Source organism: Zeugodacus cucurbitae, chromosome 3, assembly GCF_028554725.1.
Source record: "Zeugodacus cucurbitae isolate PBARC_wt_2022May chromosome 3, idZeuCucr1.2, whole genome shotgun sequence".
Lineage (NCBI taxonomy): Eukaryota > Metazoa > Arthropoda > Insecta > Diptera > Tephritidae > Zeugodacus > Zeugodacus cucurbitae.
In genome coordinates this window covers 74,637,409-74,658,044 of record NC_071668.1, presented here as the reverse complement: position 1 = coordinate 74,658,044, position 20,636 = coordinate 74,637,409, and the positions used below count along the sequence as shown (strand labels likewise).

At 36.9% G+C, this 20,636-nt stretch overlaps 1 protein-coding gene across 2 annotated transcripts in view; it reads left to right on the top strand.

The window, feature by feature from the left end:
* Lama1_0 (laminin subunit alpha-1) overlaps positions 1-20,636 on the top strand; it is a 174,600-nt gene that overhangs the window by 23,828 nt on the left and 130,136 nt on the right. For both annotated transcript variants that reach the window (XM_011183784.3, XM_011183785.3), the window contains exon 3: positions 18,784-19,118. In XM_011183784.3, the coding sequence (XP_011182086.2) occupies positions 18,784-19,118 (335 nt within the window). The remainder of the gene's footprint in view (positions 1-18,783; positions 19,119-20,636) is intronic.

The window sequence follows — 20,636 nt, the reverse complement described above, 5'->3', positions numbered from 1 at the left end:
GGATTTGGTTTAAGCATGGTAATGGGTTTAAGCATGGTAAGCAAGAGTAATTGGATTCTATTGCATTCATAACAACATAACTCAGCCTTAAAATATCAAAATTGGAAAATAAAATGTCGAAAACAAAGGAATTATCGATTATAACTAGATTGGAGACTGTTACTAACTGATTTTTTTGAGATCTTTTGACAGAAAATACTTTAATTGCTGACGTCATGTACGCAAGAAGTGGAAGTCTATTACTATGAAACTTTGACAGTTACTCTCTTGTATGACTTAGAAAGTCGCCATTTTGTGGACTTAATTTATTATTTGATACATAGAAACTGACCCTTGCATTTTTGTTATTTATTAATCTATTCATTAAAGCTTGAATTTATGTGTTTCATTGTTTTTGAGATTGATATTTGTATCCCTACTAATGGATCCATATATCAGTCCTGAACAAAATACAAATCAGATTTCATCAGATATCAGTCCTGATGTATGCTGAACACACTCTCTTAAGCTCTCAAAATCAGAAAATATAATATGTATATAATTTATGATTTATGATTAACGGTGACACCTTCTACATATTTACCAACAACATTTCTAACTAATTAACAAACGTGTAAATTAACAAAGAATCCGCAAATGCCACGGCGTAATATAGAAGTTATGCAAACTTTAAATGCTGCTGACAGAAGCATGTCGCTGAGTCATAAATGCACACAGATACACACACTCGCGCGTACACGCAGACAGCGTGAAACTTTCTTCTGCTGCCCGGGGCATCTTTGCGTGGCATGAAAGCGCTCACGCATCTACGCATGCACGCATGATTGCATGCATGCACTCAGCTGTTGTCTGCTGTCATTGACAGCTCGTTTGACATTGACAGTTAGAAGCAGCGGTGGCAGCAACAGCAGCCAGCACAGTGGCATGCCGCCCGACAGCTAAACGCTTCGAGAATAATGCAATAAATAAGAAATTACAGTTGCGCGTCACAGACAAATAGTCAAACCACATGCCATACACATACAAACATACATTGGAAGAACGAAGTGCAGGTGGAGCTACGTGTGTGAAAGAAAGCACTGAAAAACTAAAAAAAAAATAGTTAAAAGTACTCAAAAATCACAGTGAGCCTCTTCTTTTTTCATACTCCACTCAACTCAGCGCTCAGTTGGGGTTCTGCCCAACGGAAGTCTACACCTCCGCCCCGCACACCACTTTGCCGCAATCACAGGTCGTTTATGTATGAATGGTGCATGCCGCATGTGATTAAGCCGCTTTACATATGTACCCATATGTGTGTGTGTTTGGGCATTTTTATATTTTCTTTGTGTGTACAAGCGACTTGTTTGACATGCTTCAAAGCCAAATTGACAGTTGACATGCGAATGCAACAAATCAATGCGCGAAATAAACGGCGCATAATGACAAATAGCTTTTCATTAAGGAAGCTCGTTATCTCGACATGAGGGTATGTGTGTGCGCATTACTAATTTTAAATGGATTTGCATTTTGCAGCTAATTGGAATTAATTGTCTTAATTGAATGTGCTTTAAGCGGGATAAAGTACTTAGCCTTTTGCTCAATTAATTGAGTGGTGCGGATTTTGTGTCCGAGGAGAGAATATTAATGTGAATTCGGTTGGCTATTGCAATGATTGTGGTGGTTAGTACTAATAATTTCGTAGCAATATTTCCGGGAGATTTTTCGAACTATAGAACACACGATGAAATGAAATACATTATTAAGACTGACCGTGGACCTTGAATAGGAATATTTTTTTTTCTCCAGACTAGATCTCGTGAATCGTTTCATCATTGAGGTCTTTCAAAATCCTTATTATATGCCGATATTGAGTTTTTTGTCGAGGTATAATCATTTATGATTAATAATCGTTTATACATTTGTCGGAAATTGTTTCGAGAGTTTTATTTATTTCAAAGGCTCTCTTGAGCTACAGAGATCATGATCGTTATTATCTCTATAATAGAATAAATAACTATCTACATATGTATGTACTTTTCAAATGAGTATCTTGAGGTCCGAGGTCCTTGATAGTCCACTTTGAGTTGATCTTTATATTTAAATGATCATATGTAAATTTCACAATTTGATCCAAAGGTAAACTGAACACTCTAAGTAGTATCTGTCCTATCATTTTATGCAAGGTCTATACGAGGTATAGATTGATCTCATCTATCTTAATTAATGTACTCCATAGTACGAGGACCTTCCATCCCTGAATTGCATTCAAAGTTACGAAATAAATATTTTGTTTTATACGACGACATTGATATAGTTCAGCGAATAAAAAGACAGCGGCTACGCTGGCTAGGTCATGTTGTACGGATGGAAGAAAACACTCCAGCTCTGAAAGTGTTCGATGCAGTACCCACTCCGACCTCCACTCCGGTGGACCAAGTGCAAAGTGACCTGGCTTCACTTGGTGTTTCCAGTTGGCGCCAAAAAGCAAAAAGGAGGAGGCGCGCTCTCTTAAAGCGGTTTCTACGCCAAATATATATATAATCTTTGATTGAAAGGCATTCCTTCATGGATTGCTTTGATAATTATATGTATTTATAATGTTCGAGGATGCCCGGTAGATTGTAGACTAACCAAAATCACCCTCTGTTAATAGATTCGATGTTTTATGAGAGTTCAGAGAGGTTACGGAAATGTCTGCGAACCTCAATTTTAGTAATTAAACTGAGTCCCCTCATTTGTAATATATTATTTGTATGTGACTTATTGTACGGAGTTGTCATATAACTTTCTCTTTGAAACCACATTTTTAAAATAAGTGGGTATATTTATCGAAAAAATTATTAGCTCTTGAGAGTTCAATTTAGATTTATAGATCCACTGAAGTTCAACAAAACTATATGTATGTACGCCCTTACTTGGTTTAGAGGTACTCTAGGTAGGTAGGTAGGACTGCTGACATACTGGCTCAATTAACGCTAGATGCGGCATTTTGATGCACTATTTTAAGACCTTTATAATTTGCTATCTCGTTTCACTGTCAAACCATTTGGTGCTTGCAATGAAACTACTTATTTCCGTAACACTTTTTGTGGACATCCATTCGAGATATGGTGCTTGAGGGATCCCAAGGTTTTATGCCTGGTTTGTGATAGGGCTGGACAGTCGCAGAAAAAGTGAAAGATCGTTTCCTTATTCCCTTCTAATTTGCATGAACGACAAATAACGTTATAGTGCCAACCCGTTTTCAGCGCATTTTCTCCGAATGCCCCGTTATGCTAGCCGTAAGTCTATATATGATTTTTCTGGATCTATTTAACCAAGGACCTAGGTTCTTGCTCTGTCATATTTAAATTTGTTTTGTTATTTGGCATTGGGTTGTTAATTTCCATCTTCCTTGAGCAATCTGCTCATACTGTGCGTGGAGGACATTATCATTATCATTATCACAATACTATCCAAAATTTTATCCTGCTTTCTCCCACCTAACCTACTGTGCGTTTTTGGAACAGGCTCCCTCTCTTTGATCGACTTCCTCTATTTTTCTTTCCTCATTCATCCAATCAACCGTAATTTTATCACACCTTTTGCGATAAGTTAATTGGGGCACCAACAACTGGCGGGACGAACAAAAATTACAACAACAAAATTTCGCAGAAACGATCTGCATTTTAAACAACTTATCTGGGTGCGGAAATCAATTCCCAACAACAAACAACTGCCAGCGAAAAACAGATGCAACAGCAGCCGGCCTGCCACCGCCGATGTCACGCTATCAAAAATAAGCGATCAATTTTTTCGGCGGATGACCAAACTGCACGCCTGTTTGTATGTTTGCTTGTGAGAATGTGTGACCCTTTGGCATTATGAGTACGTGTATGGTTGTTGGAGAGCGAAATTGTTGGTAATTGATATGACATTAAGTTGGTTGGCAGCGTTTAGTTATTTTTAATGAGAGTGTCATAAGTGTCAGCTTTATACATATCTACATACGGGCCATGTATCTTGAGTGCCCGTGAGTATGTCTCTGTGTTTGTGTGAGGCTGTGCACGATCACGACTTTTGACTTTGTGGTCCAAGTGGTGGCCAGCCGAATAAGAGTTTGCGTTGCATGCGTTGCCTTTAATGGGCAATATTGTTGGTAAAAGTGCAAGACACATATATCAAACTATACAGTTAAATATATGTACATACATATTTGTAAATATCTGCATGAAAACTCAATTTGGCTCAAAAGCAGCAGCTCGTTAAATATGAATAATATTTGAGCAGCGAAATTGTGTGGTATTACGTTTTGAAAAGTAAACAGGTCAAAAAGCAAGTGAATGTGAGGTCAAAGCGCAAGTAATTACTAAAGCTGTTTTAATCTGTGCCTGGCTGTGTTTACAAAAGCCTGAGAACGGATTATTTACGCGCCCGTTTTGCTTAAATAGTCTGCTATTGGACTAATTGTCCAGATTTTGAGTGAGGTACTTTACTAACCTCTCGCTTTTAATCAACCAACCGATTTGTACAAAATAAAATGTAAGCTTTGAATGAAAGCTTAAAGCTATGGCGCTTTCTTAGAGCTTTTTTACCTCAAAATTAATTTATATGATCTCCCAATACTTTTTTAGTCCTCAAGTACATTAAACGAAAGTGAGGTCCACAGCCGCTTACTGAATATTCAAGCAGAGCTGGTGTAAGAAAGCTGGGAAGCTGATGTCAAATATATAATCGTTCTTTATTATAGTAAAATTAAATCTAGAATATTTGTGCTCAATGTATAAAACCTTTCCCCAATATTTTGTATGATTCTGGAAATGTTTTAGCTCTTGTTGACCAGACAAAAATCAAGACCATCAGTTTACGTCGAACCGATTGCTGTAAAACGGGTCTTATAATTGTTGTTGTAAACCTATAGCTATAGTTACATATTCAGGAAAATAATCTCGAGCATCGGTGGACAAAGTCGGATCCCCAAGTAATCTCATATTTTAAGTTATGTTAGAAGAAATCTCTAAGCTCCCAAATTTCAGCAACAACTTTTTGGAGATCGACCATTCGCATTCATCGATATTTTTTTTTGATTTCCACAAAGGCCAATAATACTAAAGCCTTACTCAACTTTTACTCTGAAAACTAAACATATCAGAAATATGTTTGTAAATACCATTACATGGATCAACTCTCCAAAGTAATGCAATTAAAAAATATTTTCCATAAATGAGCGTTTTCCATAACAATATTTATTCATAACTTCAAATTATGCGTAAGCGTTAATGTGGCATACCACACATCACAGATGCGACTGAGCGCAACATTGAAAAACATTGCGTATGACAAATATTTTCTCGACTACACACATACATACCTGTTTATTTTTATTTAACTCAAATATTTTTTTAATTCTCATTTCATTTATTTTGTAATGTTTTTGTTGTTCGCTGCGTTTGTGTGTCTCTGGCTGCTCAAGAAGCTGCACAAATATTTGTTAGCCATTAAAATTTAGAAAATGCATTCAAGCATGTTGCACATACTTGTAAAGGTATGCATGGGAAAAACGTAAAAAAGTGGACTTGTATGAAAACAAGCTTCTTCAAGGCAGCAATAAAAGCTTTCAAAGCGCAAGTGATATGCCGGTAAGTGGCTACACGCGTTGCCCTGCTTTTTGGTTGGTTAAATATATATGAGTAATGTTTTTAGAGTAGGATTTTGTAAACCTAGACAGTTACACATATACATATACATATGTATGACATTTCAGGGCTAATTGTATTGATATTTAAGTGCCACTGGAGTTTAATAATAAAGTTGTAGTTGTAAATTTAACAAAAATGTCCTCTTTATAATATTTTTTGAGTAAAAAAGTATTATTTTAAATTTTCGAAATTTGAAATCGAATTTTTCGAACATCGAAAAACGGAAAATAACTTTTAACTTCTCTCAATCTCTCTCTCAATTATATAATAATATATTATTTTGAATTTTCGATATCCGAAGTCGAATTTTTCGAACTTCGAAAAACGGAATAATAACTTTTATCTTCTCTCAATTTCTCGAAAAATTATTATATATAATAATAATATATTATTTTGAATTTTCGAAATTCGAATTCAATTTTTCGAACTTCGAAAAATTAATTTTTTTTAATTTTGACTGAATATTTGGAAAATGTGTTTGGTCCACAGTGTTATTAGATAATAAAATTTGGTGTTCAGTTCCTCACAAATCAAAAATGGGTAGTCATCTTACGCCGACATATGTATGTATGTTTGTATGTTCGACTATATAGCAAGTACAAATGCTTAACTGAATTGTTACAAACAAATTGGCAAATCGAACTTAATCAGAATATTGAATGAAGCAATTACTTTTTGCTTTAACTGATCTTATCTTGCCACACTTCAGCATGCCACATGTAAATTAAAGTAAATATCTTACTTCTACATTTTGTTTACTTCGACAGCAAACAATGTGGTTGTTGTTGCTTTGCGGACAGTCATACATACACTTGTAATGTCTGCATTTTGCAGCAGGTGGAGGCCAATGACCACGACTACTTCGACTTTTCAGACTGCTGTTGCCATTGCAGGTGTGCTTATTGTTGTTGTTTTTGCTGCTGCAGTGTGACACAAACAAATAAACAAATGCACACTTCGACACTTGAAAAATTAATGTGCCCTTACGTCTGCAACTTACACACCAGTATAAGCAAAGGTACAAAGAAGCTCTGTTGTACACGGGCTGCATTGCCCAAAAGGGCTCGAGTATGCCGAGATGTGTTCGTTATTATTGCTGCAGACAGCAGCCAACATCTTCTTCTTCTCTTTGTTTATTGTTTTAGTTAATGTTGTTGTTTATTTGTTCATCAGCACGTATTCTTTGCACTTCTTTCGTTGCGCAAGAACCGTAATTGAAGTGGTCCACACTGTAGCGGAGAAGGAGGAAAGCGGGTAGCCATGAGCTCAGCAGGAGTGAGAAACCACAAAGCTTTTGTTGTAGTCAACACATGCCCACACATTATTTATTAACATCATAGGCAAATGACAAATATTTATTTAGTACAAAATGCTGGTGAGCTGTTGCAGCAACTCGTCTGGTCATCGATTGGTTATTGAGTGGTCAATGGGATGCAATGAGAAAATTTAAATTTCTTTGATTGAAATATTTTTGTGTTTGAATTGTTGTTGTATGACCTGAAGCACGTTTTATTGAAAACATTGTATGTATGTGATTGGCGTTGCAACCGTTTAGCCGGTTATAGCCGAATCGACGATAGTGCGCCACCTGTCTCTCTCCTTCGCAGTTCGGCGCCAGTTGGAGATCCCAAGTGTTACCAGGTCGCTCTCCACCTGGTCCCTCCAACGGAGTGGAGGCCTTCCCCTTCCTCGGCTTCCTCCGGCGGGTACTGCATCGAACACTTTCAGGGCTGGAGTGTTTTCGTCCATTCGGACAACATGACCTAGCCAGCGTAGCCGCTGTCTTTTTATTCGCTGAACTATGTCAATGTCGTCGTATAACTCGTACAGCTCATCGTTCCATCGTCTGCGGTATTCGCCGTTGCCAATGTTCTGAGGACCATAAATCTTGCGCAAAATTTTCCTCTCGAAAACTCCTAGTGTCGTCTCATCTGATGTTGACATCGTCCAAGCTTCTGCACCGTAAAGCAGGACGGGAATGATAAGAGACTTGTAGAGCTTGATTTTGGTTCGTCGAGAGAGGACTTTACTGTTCAATTGCCTACTCAGTCCAAAGTAGCACCTGTTGGCAAGAGTTATTCTGCGCTGGATTTCGAGGCTGACATTGTTCGTGTTGTTGATGCTGGTTCCCAGGTATACGAAATTATCTACGACCTCGAAGTTATGACTGTCAACAGTGACGTGGGAGCCAAGACGCGAATGCGCCGACTGTTTGTTTGATGACAGGAGATATTTCGTCTTGTCCTCATTCACCTCCAGACCCATTCGCTTCGCCTCCTTATCCATGCGGGAAAAAGCAGAACAAACGGCGCGGTTGTTGCTTCCGATGATATCAATATCATCGGCGTACGCCAGGAGCTGTACACTCTTGTAGAAGATTGTACCTTCTCGGTTTAGCTCTGCAGCTCTTATAATTTTTTCCAGCATCAGGTTAAAGAAGTCGCACGATAGTGAGTCACCTTGTCTGAAACCTCGTTTGGTATCGAACGGCTCGGAGAGGTCCTTCCCAATCATGACGGAGCTTTTGGTGTTGCTCAACGTCAATTTACACAGCCGTATTAGTTTTGCGGGGATACCAAATTCAGACATCGCGGCGTAAAGGCAACTCCTTTTCGTGCTGTCGAAAGCAGCTTTAAAATCGACAAAAAGGTGGTGTGTGTCGATCCTCTTTTCTCGGGTCTTTTCCAAGATTTGGCGCATGGTGAATATCTGGTCAGTTGTCGATTTTCCAGGTCTAAAGCCACACTGATAAGGTCCAATCAGTTTGTTGACGGTGGGCTTTAGTCTTTCACACAATACGCTCGATAGAACCTTGTATGCGATATTTAGGAGGCTGATCCCACGGTAATTGGCGCAGATTGTGGGATCTCCCTTTTTATGGATTGGGCAGAGCACACTGAGATTCCAATCGTCAGGCATGCTTTCTTCCGACCATATTCTGCAAAGAAGCTGATGCATGCGCCTTATCAGTTCTTCGCCGCCGTATTTGAATAGTTCTGCCGGTAATCTATCGGCCCCCGCTGCTTTGTTGTTCTTCAAGCGGGTAATTGCTATTCGAATTTCTTCATGGTCGGGTAATGGAACATCTGTTCCATCGTCATCGATTGGGGGATCGGGTTCGCCATCTCCTGGTGTTGTACTCTCACTGCCATTCAGCAGGTCGGAGAAGTGTTCCCTCCATAATCCCAGTATGCCCTGGACATCGGTTACCAGATTACCACCTTGGTCTCTACATGAGGATGCTCCGGTCTTGAAACCTTCGTTAAGTCGCTTCATTTTTTCATAAAATTTTCGAGCATTCCCTCTGTCTGCCAGCTTCTCAAGCTCTTCGTACTCACGCATTTCGGCCTCTTTCTTTTTTTGTCTGCAAATGCGTCTCGCTTCCCTCCTCAGCTCTCGGTATCTATCCCATCCCGCACGTGTTGTGGTCGTTTGCAATGTTGCGAGGTAGGCAGTCTGTTTTCTCTCCGCTGCGAGACGGCACTCCTCATCGTACCAGCTTGTTTTTTGTCGTTGCCGAAAACCAATTGTTTCGATATTGAAAACATTATCAGACTATAATTTAACAGAAGGGTAGACTAATGGCTGGTATTTGTCTTACTATAGGCAGTAGCTTTTCAAGCGATCTGCTCAAAGCTTACAATTTTCCTTGACAAATTTAGATTAATTTCCAAAGGGACTTAACTATTAGAGCTTATTATCATATTATAGAATTCAAAAATTCTTACGAAATCTTGAAAAGACTGAACGATTCTCATTGTGCAGTTGACTTCTGGATTATAATTTTTTTAAGGCTCATTCATAGATCGACAGGTCGCATTTTTACAATGATTCCCTATGGATTTCAAATACTCCTTCTAATTTCTCGTATAATCCTTTCCCATAACGCTGTCTCCAATGTATGCCAGCGTAGCCGCTGTCAATGTCATCGTATAACTCTTACAGCTATTTTTCTTCTTCTTCTTCTTCTTTTTTCTATGCCAATATTCTAAAGACCATAAATCTGGCCCAAAATTTTCCTCTCGAAAACTTCTAGTGTCGTCTCTTCCGATGTTGACATCCTCCACGCTTCTGCACCGTAAAGTAGGACGGGAATGATGAGAGACTTGTAGAGTTTGGATTTTGTTCGTCGAGAGAGGACTTTATTTTTCAATTACCTACTCAGTCCAAAGTAGCACCTGTTGGCAAGAGTGATTCTGCGCTGGATTTCGAGGCTGACATTGTTGGTGTTTTTGAAGTTGGTATGGAAGCTATGGTTATGATGCTGTCTCCAATTAATCAATAGTTCTATGGATCATCACAATACTTTCGAAGAACTGATCTGGTATTAAAAGATAAACTTTGAATTCACTAAAGGGAGGGTCTAACAGGAAAGAACTGTAAGAATGACTTTGAGATGTATCTTGGCACATATCAATAAAAACTATGGCGATATTGCAAGAATTGTATTCGAAATTGTTTCGGAATACATAATTCATCCGGTTCTGACTCACAGTGACTATTTCTTGTACAGAGATCTGAAGAGAATGCTCGCAAGAGGTAATCACAAATCAAAATCAAAATCTAAGCAAAAGATGTACGACTTACAATGAAGTCAAAGCGGATTTTCATTCATATTATTTCAGTGAAGAGCACAAGCAATTAGTTCTAGTCTAGACCACAGCCACAGAAATCACTTTCATCATAATGATTCTCATATCTAGATGAAAGTAGCTAAGTAAGTGAAATAATTTGATGTGCTTATTTAAAGGCAAGTGTGCAAAAGTGAATATAATAAGCTTTTCACTAAAGAAAAAGTAAGATCACTTACCCTCCCTTCCACCCTCCCCTCCTTCGTCAACCACAATCATTTGAACTCCCTCAACAAAGTGCATTTTTCTTCTGCTGAGTTTTTCCTTGCCTCATCAACGACTTTTGCCTTGTGCATATTAATTAAGACACCAACAACAAAAACAAAAATAATAAAAGCAACAACAACTAAGCGTTTTATGCAGTAGCATAAACAGAAACACTGAGGATTAAGCATGAAATGTCGCGCTCTTGCAATGCACTCACGCAACGGCACTTCGGCAATCAGCCAGCCAGCTTGCACTTACCCGCCTAAAGTCCCTACAAAAACAAGTACACACACTCCCGAATGCAAATGTGAAACTCGCAGTTAATCGTTTTTTTGTTTTTGATTTTGCTGGCAAAATTTTTATGATTTTCCACACAGACATCTTTTGCGGGGGATCACGACACATGCGACACGCGTCGGTGGCGATGGCGGCCGACTGGCCAAATATTTGTCTGTCCATTTGAATTTTGCCAAAGCCATATACATACACGCGATGTGGCGAATGCGGCGCAATCAAAATAGGAAAAAAGTAAACAGCCACAGATTGCGGCAAAAATAGCGGTGTTAATAATAGTTGGCGATGGGAGAGTGTGTGTGTGAGAGTGAGTGTTTGCATTTGGATGCGGTGGCTGACTGGCATATTGCACACACGTGAGTCATGCTGACATTTGCTTGCAACACACAAACAATCACACTTTGCTTATTTTCGCTGCAAAATGAAGTGTGTTTTGATGAACATTTGACAATTGAGAAGCTGACAGATTGTGACAAATTAATGTTGCACATGGAATTTGGTTGTGTTTGGAATGGGTACTCACTATTCAGATTGTGGTACTTTGAGGTTAGATTCGAAGGCATTAGATAGCTTGGCCTTATTGAACACCCAAACTACAACCATTTGTCCCAAACTATAGACGTATCCAGAGAACTAATGTATAACAGAGGTATTCTATATGTCACATACTTATTATCCGAGTCGGTGAAAGAGCTTTGTGTTAGCTCGTTTACTTGGAAAATATGTCTCCTCCTAAGACCTTAACCTCGTCATCGAATGACAATTTCTAGGGCATACAACAGATTATTCTTCGGAGATCCAACTAAGACTCGATATTATACGCAATATTTCCAAAATCGATAGGGATTTCAGTGATTTTGGGTCTTGATAAACCCTATATCCGTTAAAGACAGTGTTCAAGAGAATGTTGGTAAACGTCCTCAGCAGCTTTAGTGTTGATTTTAATCTTAATTTATAAGGTCATGTCTAAAGAGTCCAAATTCAAATCTAGAAATAATTGATAGGACAGAATGAGCAGTTAAATACGTTTAGAAGTCCTATATCTTTTGTAGACGGTACTTCTATAGTATTTATCACCGATATCAAGTGTTGAAAATTAATGATGTTGATGATACGTTGCTCAGGCAACATAGAACTCAGTCTATATAGAAAATTATTGCTTAAATAATTTTAAAACTGAAGAATGATTAAAAATTTTAAGGTTAGTTCGAATTAATTCTTTTTCAGCTGTCTTTAAGTGTTTCGTAACTAATATTCCAAAGCTTCTTCGAAATTAATTAACATTGGAAAGTGCTTTAACACTCTTCAAAATAATTTTTCCAATTTACCAAACATAAGAAATTAAAAAGTAATCTTCATTGATTTCGCAAAGCTAATGTTAAACGATTACCGGTAATTAGTGAAATCTGCGAGAAAAGTGTGAAATTGCAACAGTGGCTACAAAGGCAGTAAAATTTAAATATTCATTATTCATATGCAAGCCTCTAAACCATACCCATTTGTACGCTCAGCTGACGGCTGAAATGACAAATGGAAAAATTTGCAAATAATTTCACACACACAAACATATTTTTTATATGAAAAAAAGCGCACAACAACAATAAAAACGGAATTTAATGCCAAACAGCAGCCGTTGAGTGACATGTTTTCACTACAGCACTTGGTTTCTGCATAAAAAATATACAAATATACAACAAAAATTATAAACATGCCGCTCATACATAACATCAGCCTACCACCTCCTCTCTCTCTGTCCTCCAGTGGTTTTTCAACGAAATCGCTGTAAAATTGCGGTGCATACAGAAAAGCCGGCTAAAGTGTTTAAATAAAGTGTATTTGAGTTAAATATAGATAGATATACATATATGTTGTGGGTGGAATGGCATTGAGATAAGGTGTTGTGAGTAAAGAACAGTTCTTGGAATATTGTTTTTAATTCAATTTTGCAAAAGACAATATTCAAGCAACGGATATATATAAAAATCCAGCCAAATCAGGAAATAGCCATATTTCTTAAATGTAATTAATAAGTAATGGTATGATATAATGATTAAATTTAGCAATTTTATTCAATTCTGAAAATATTACTCGAAACTTGAAAAGAAAAAATTGAAGTCTGACTTATTTTGTAAAAACAACTCTAAAACATTTGGATTATCAATCACTAAAGATTATCACTTCTATTTTAACATTGAATTCTCATATACATACTTCAAAATGTAATCAAAAGTTATTTTGTACAATATTATGTAATCGTATTTATATTCGTTAAAAAAGAGGTTCATATGAGTTCAAATAAAAAAAAATTATTTTACATTTTGCCAATATTAATTTGCAATGTCACCGGAGTCGCATAACAAATGCATTATTTCTGCTGATAATGCGATAATATTAAAATTTGCCGGTTGTTATTTTATGTTTTTTTTTTATTTCTTCATATAATTTTTTCTTTTCTTTACTTTACAATTTATTTTCAAAACTTTTTTTTAAATTTTTCCTTATATTTTTTCAATTTCGTGAACCAAAGCAATGAATTTTTAACGATTTAAATATGTTGGGTTTTTATATTTGTTATTATTATTTACTGTACAATACGATTATATATAGTACTCACAAATATTTGAAAACTTATATTTACTTACGCATAAATAATTAAATAAATATTTGCTGAGAAAGCGTGTGAAATTTAAGCAAATTAAAAATTTTGAAAAAAAAAATTGTATTTAACCCTACAACAGTGCCGCTGAGTCAATATGACCAATTTCATTCTACAATGCTAAAGTAAATATTTTGTTTTTGAATTTTTATAAAAATAACTGAATTAATTAATTCCCTCGACTAATTGTAAACAGTTTAATATATAATAACAGCATATTTCATGTAGTGCATATAGAAATTCGTAACTCAATTGTTCAATTGTCTAGAGAGAATAGTGGAAAATAAACGCTGATTCTCTTAGATCACACGTACAATGATCAACAATTCCTTTCCAACATAGATCTAAAATCTTTTCATGCACCTACAAACGCCCTTCAATCTATCATAATTCCTAAAGCTAATGATTTCGACTCCAGTTGACTTAATAAGACTGTTTCGAAAAATCTTCCCTTAGTTAATGTTACTAGAAATAAATTCCTCTATCCGTCAACTACTATTCGGTAACTTTAGTCTGACAAATCCTCATATGCTTCTTGATTGTGAAGAAAAAGTGTCAGAAAACCTTATATATCCAAGTGTTTTATAGAAAAATAAACGAAAATATTTATTTCCAAGAAAAGTTTTAAGTTTTAAAATTTAACTATGCTAATTTTGGACGATCCAATTTACTGGTTGATTCTTTTTTCAATCAACTTAACCTAATCTAATAGCCTTTTTACACAGGAGCTAATTGATCAATTAACCGGCTTCTGCTCGATTAAAACGCTTATTAAGATCGATTTACCATACAAAATAAAACCTAGATTTATTTTTAATTGAATTTTAATCGACTTGAAAATCAAATGCAACTCTGCGGCAAAGACGTAAGATATACGTTCTGCGATTTGCTGAATTTTTTGATACAAAAACCTGCTACAAATATTAATCAGCTGTTGAAACATACCAACTTCTTATGAAAAGCAAAAATAGAAATGTAAAACAGCTGATCGGTTATCGAGTAGCCGGCAGTATAAAAGGCAAAAAAGGGTTTCTCAATCAAAATTTTGATTATACAAAATTCACCTATCCTTCTTGTACGTTTTTCAGATGTAATGTTGAAATATCGCCCATAAAACTATGTGTGTTCGCCAGTTAACAATATACAAGATTGCCTACAGTTAGGAGCATGTATCAAAACAAAGAATATTTATAAAGAGTACTTAGAAAATTTATAAAACGCTCGGTGAGCAAAATTAAAAAAATTCTGTCGATTTTGAAAGAGACCAAAATTAGATTTTCGTACCAAACCATGGAACCCAAAAGTCTCCTTTTATCGCTTTAGCCAAAAGTATACTTCAAGTAGTGGTACTAAGTAGCTTTAAACAAAATTCCACAATCTCCACATTACTTTCAATAAGTATACGAAATGCATAACGCTGACAGTCGAGCTGATAAGCCACTGAAATAATACCCAAACGCCTGCTCACACACCCCCATACACTCAACGCTAGCGCGCTTGCGCACGCCTGCTCGTAAATATTCGACAATTACGTGCGCATAAATGTGACAGCAAAGGCATTTCATGAATTCGTAATGCATTTTAAATGCCACAAATGGCTTTTTAAATTGAAATATACACCGTAGCGATATCGACGATTTTGCGATAAACTGGCGCCCGTCAACGCCAAGTGGCTGCATGTTACTCACCAAACTTTGTAAGAGCTACAGAGCCACAGCTACTTGAAGGTGACAGTTTGTCATTAGTTGTGTGTTGTTGTTGTTTTTATATATTAATAAAATTTTATGATTTCTTAGTTTGCAGCTATGATACTGTCTTTAACTTGCCAAACATGAAATAATTTGAAAATTTAATACATATTTGTTAACGATCGCTCGTTGCAAGCACGCGAGAGCGCAATTTTTTTGCTGTGCTTCAAGTAAATTAGTTATGAAGTCGTGTGCGTCTGCACGCATGCGCAGTTTGCGGTTTTGAGAAGCATTTGTAGTTGACTAATTAATTTGCACATGCTACGATTTGTTTGGAAATATTTTTTTTACTCAGAGCATGATCAGATTTTTAAAAGCAATTTTTCATATTTATTTAATAATTTTTGCAGCATTTAATTGCAAATGTTTCCATACTGTACAAATATGTTGCAGATTTATGACTAACTCTACAAAAAAAAAAAAACAAGTAAGGGCTAAGTTCGGGTGTCACCCAACATTTTATACTCTCGCAATTTATTTATTTAAATTTATTAGTGTAACGCACAATTTGACTCACATATTCGGCATAAATGTATATGGTATAAAGTCCATTGAATGTTTGAAAACCCTAATATAAAGTATATGGGGGATAGATGAAGTTATGACCCGATTTCACTCATTGCTGGCACGGAGACATACTATTAAAAGAAACATATTCCCTCAAAATATCTGAGAGACTTAACTATAATTTCGGTAAAAAATAAAATAAAAATAGAAGTACTGAGGTAGGTACTCATATTCGATATATAGGGTCTTGAAAACTTATGAACCGATTTCAACGATTTTTAGAAGGGCGATGCCACTCTTTAAATACAGTATTTTTGCAAAGTTCTGTGCCGATATTCTCAGTAGTACTAACTTTATATATTGTAAAGTAAACGGTTCAGAACAACTTCAAAGTTCTGGTATATGGGAAGTAGGCGTGATTGTGAACCGATTTGGAATGTAATCAGATTTCCTACTTTTTTGGACTGTATAAGGTAGTACCTAAAAGAAACGACTCTAAAAGGTTTCCTTGATATTGCTTTAGTAGCTTGCGCGATATGTACAAAAAACTTAGTAGGGGGCGGGGTCACGCCCACTACTCCAAAATAATTACATCCACCTATGCCCCTTCATAGTGCGATCCTTCATACCAAACTTTATTTTTATAGCTTTATTTATTGCTGAGTTATAGCTTTTTATATGTTTTCGGTTATTGCCATTTTGTGGGCGTGGGAGTGGTCCGATCACGCTTTAAACTTACATCTTCGAACTTAACTTTCTTATGGTGCCAAGAAATACGTCTTCCAAGTTTCATCAAGATATCTCAATTTTTACTCAAGAACAGCTTTCAAGGACGGACGGACAGACAGACATCGGGATTTGAACTTTACTCGTCACTCTGATCACTTTGGTATATATAACCCTATATCTAACTCGTTTTGTTTTCGGACTTACAACCAACCGTTATGTGAACTCTCGTAGCAACTTTGTTTCGAGAGTATAAAAATATTAAAAAATCATAAAATTATTGGAAAACACTTGCCATATGTTAATCACACAAAAATATTACGATCTGCAGTCATTTTTGCTTGTTCTATGCGTCTTGTTTTGAAACCACCTGCCGCTGAGCGAACACCAAAGTAACGAACCACGCCAGTAGCAGACTGCCTTGCCTGCAGACTGTCTTAAAAAACTTGCTGCAGAATTTTTTTATTTCCTTTTTGAAGCACACATGACTGAAATTTTTGTAGCAAGTTTTACGCGAATTCATTACAAGCGTTCTATTTCCACGTAATTAAAATTATTACCATGCAACACGGTCTGTCGTTACATGTGCCGGGCGTAGCGCATACGATTCGGTCACACTTGGCTTGAGACAGACGAAATTTGGCCGCTTCAACAGTTGCAAGAGCCGCAAGTTGCCGAAAAAGCGTGCAACCTCACCTGCGCCACCAACAAATCCTTTCAAGCATGCATCCACATGTTGCTTATCCGCTTAGTCGCCACTTAAATATGAGAAATTAAGTTGTATTTCGCGGCCTTTCGTGTAAATATGGGTGTGTATGTGTGCGCCCGCCATAAATGCGTTATTAATTGCTTTCTTGTATTGCATTCATCTGACAGATTTATTCGTTCGTTATGACAGCTCAAGTTCTGCGCACTTTTTTGCCTTAATTCGAAAAAAAAAAATAAAAATCACCGTTAAATTTGTTTATGAATTCGGGGTCAATCATTTGCGGTATTTACGACTTACCGGTTATTTATCTTAATCATTTTATTTACATTTGAATTTGTACTTTTTGTTTTTTATATTTTTTTTGGCAAAAAGATTTGGGTGGCAAGCAGAATTCATGCAAATTGTCGTGATTTAGTGCCGAAAAGACAAAAATTGCCAATAAATTATACTAGTTGTCTACTTTAATCCGCATTCCGCAAACACAAATAAATAAATAAGCTCTTAAATTGATTAAGTGGTTATTCGGTAATCGGTATTTGAGTGGAATTAAAAGTTTTTAGATTTTTTATAGGTTAGTTTTGGTTAGGTTGGTTTGATAGGCCGGCAGGCCACGCATAGACCAGTTATGGTTCTTTGCGATACCATAATGGAGCGCATTCACTTATTTTTTTTATAATCACATACATTTTTTTCTATAAAAAGTGCGATCTTCTTAGACTTATTAAGCTCAAACATCGGAATCCAGACCACTTTTCCGAAGGAAAACCTCAACAGATGGAGCTCTTCCATAGCGAGACAAATACGGCTCCTACTAGAACAAATTGTATCACTTTAATCTCAATTCTGTAAATTATATACTCTTTAAACTCTTCATAAGATTAAAAGACTCATTGTAGACTTTCCGTAGAAGAATTAGGATCCAAAGTGTTTCTAAAATTTCATGCTAAACTTTCCTTAGACAAATTAGGATCCAAAGTTTTTCTAAAATTCTTCAAAAGCTCGGAAGATCTTTTACTAGCATAAGGCAGACGAACTGTAAGTAGTTTCCAGGAAAATACTAACTGACTAGTCTAGACTATAACCTCTACTACACGAGTGTTCGCTCCCACTTTCTTCAGCTTTCGTTCGAGTTACTATACCATAAACATTTTCGCAAGATTACTCCGATGAAAACGGTTGATGAAGCCAAATATCACGCTTCTAAATTTTTCTACCACTAAATCAGATGATCAGCCTCTCCTCCCTGATCCTCCTCAAATCTGGACAATTATCTCCAACTTCTCGGGCGATCATCGTTAGAATATTGACAGCCCCATAAAATCAATGTAACTATTTTTTAGCAGATGATAAGTTTCTCTAAACTACTCCAGTATAGAAAGCACTTTCGCCCAATAACAAATTCTGTAAACTAAGGAAACCCCATCAGGTCATTTTATGGTAAGTTTAGCTCTTTTTCGAAATACCATAAAGTTAGGACATAACATTACGAAAATTTGACCGGAATCTATAACAGCGCATTGCCTATTAGAGGCTACTTTTACCACACCAACATATTAATATTTAAAAATTATTTGAAAATTGTAATCTTAAACACATCAAATACATAAATTTTTAACCACCACTTGTCTCTTCTTCTCCTCTACAGTATTGCGCATGCTCAACAGTCAATCGGAACAGCCAGCCGATGGCGGTCTCTATCCGCCACTCTTCAATGTTGCACCACGCGCCCACATCACCGTCAATGCCACCTGTGGACAAAGTGGGCGCGAAGAATATTGCAAATTAGTCGATGCGTATCCGCACAAAAAATGGGCCACACAATGTGGCATTTGCAATGTGCAATCGTCCGATGTGGCCAAACAACGACCGATCGAGGCTGTCATCTCCAATGCGAATTTCGACGAACGTTGGTGGCAATCGCCGACGCTGCAATATGGCAGGCACTTTGAATACGTCACGATAACATTGGATTTGCGGCAGGTAAGTGAGCGTTACTTTGTTTTTTCTTTTGATACTTGATTGGTTGTGCTACTTCTGCTGTAGCGGCTTTTCAACAAGATCACATTGCGTTCATCATATTTTGACATTTAAATCAATGTTTGGCCAGCGGAAAGTGATCGATTAGCGCTCCTGTGGCGTTTGTGTGGGTTGGTTTAATCGCCGATCGCGTTTGAAACTCAACTGATCGCCGGCGATCATTGGTGATCAAACTTCTTTTTACTCGTGCTGGAGATCCTGTTTTCAATGGCGCGCTCTCTTTTTCCAACTCTTATTCCATTTCTACTTGTCTCGATCGCCTTTGCAACTTTCACGCTGCTTTAGGCAATTGATTGATGATGTCAATTAAGCGGTCACGACGGCATCAAGTCGGAATGCGCCACAGTTTAGTACGTAGATAAAGTGATCTCTATTTGTCTGTGCGTGTGTAGTAACATTGATCTTGTCGCGCTTAAACAGGCGTTTACTTAATTCGATTAGTACGCGTTAGCGTCGCAGATAAAGCCGTCACAAATGACGGAAGCGAGTTGCAGTTCATCATCACGCCAATGATTAATGGCTGCAAAATGCGCATGCGCGATTATGAAAAAAGTTGCGTCGATGAAGACTGTTTGTAGTGCAGCTGTCTGCGAGCCAAATGAGTTTACAAATGGCGCAAAAATAATTGTTGTCTGCATTGTAATTGAAAAGTTGTTGAAAAAACAGCCACAGCTTTAATAAACCTGCAACATTTCTATAAAATACCAGACACTCAGCAATGTTTATAAAAGACACATAAATCAAAAATGCCGTACTCGAGTACAGGCGAAGAATTGTTCTTTGTTCTCGCAAAAAAATTGCCATAAATATTGCGCGCCAAGTCTAAACAAATCCACTTTTTGCTCTCTCCCACAAGGGGGTGTAGCGAATTTATGACCATCACATATGTGTATTTGCTCATTTTACTTAAGTACTACTTGCGCTCAGATTCAATTAAAACTAATTGACAAGCCAGCGCGGGTCTCGGAGCTACTGTATACTCCCTCCTTGGTGATTTAGTATGAAATTGATTCTTTTTATACTTCAGTAGGAGTTTTTTACTGCGAGGCACTGCAGACTGAAATAATAAATATTTTTTGGCAGAGAATCACAATTATGATCCATACTTTAAAATTCTTCAATTTAATTATTGGAGTATGCTCAGCACATCCTCTTTCATGTAGCTTACTTTTTCTGGAAAGCACATCCGCCTTAATGGTTCTTAAATAAAGATTTAATATAATTTGAAATCATTCTTCAAAGCTTAGCAGTGGGTAAGGAAGAAATGATAGAATTACCAAATTTAAGACCTTTTACCTAGATCCCGAATATAGTAGGGCACATACAATGAACAGAACAAACATTGCTTCTCACCCCATTACGGGTATTATTTTCTTTCGAAATATGGTCGGCTCCTGACATCCAAAATTTTTCGTCGACGAACCATAAAGACGATCCATCATTTGGTTAAGTTATGACTTC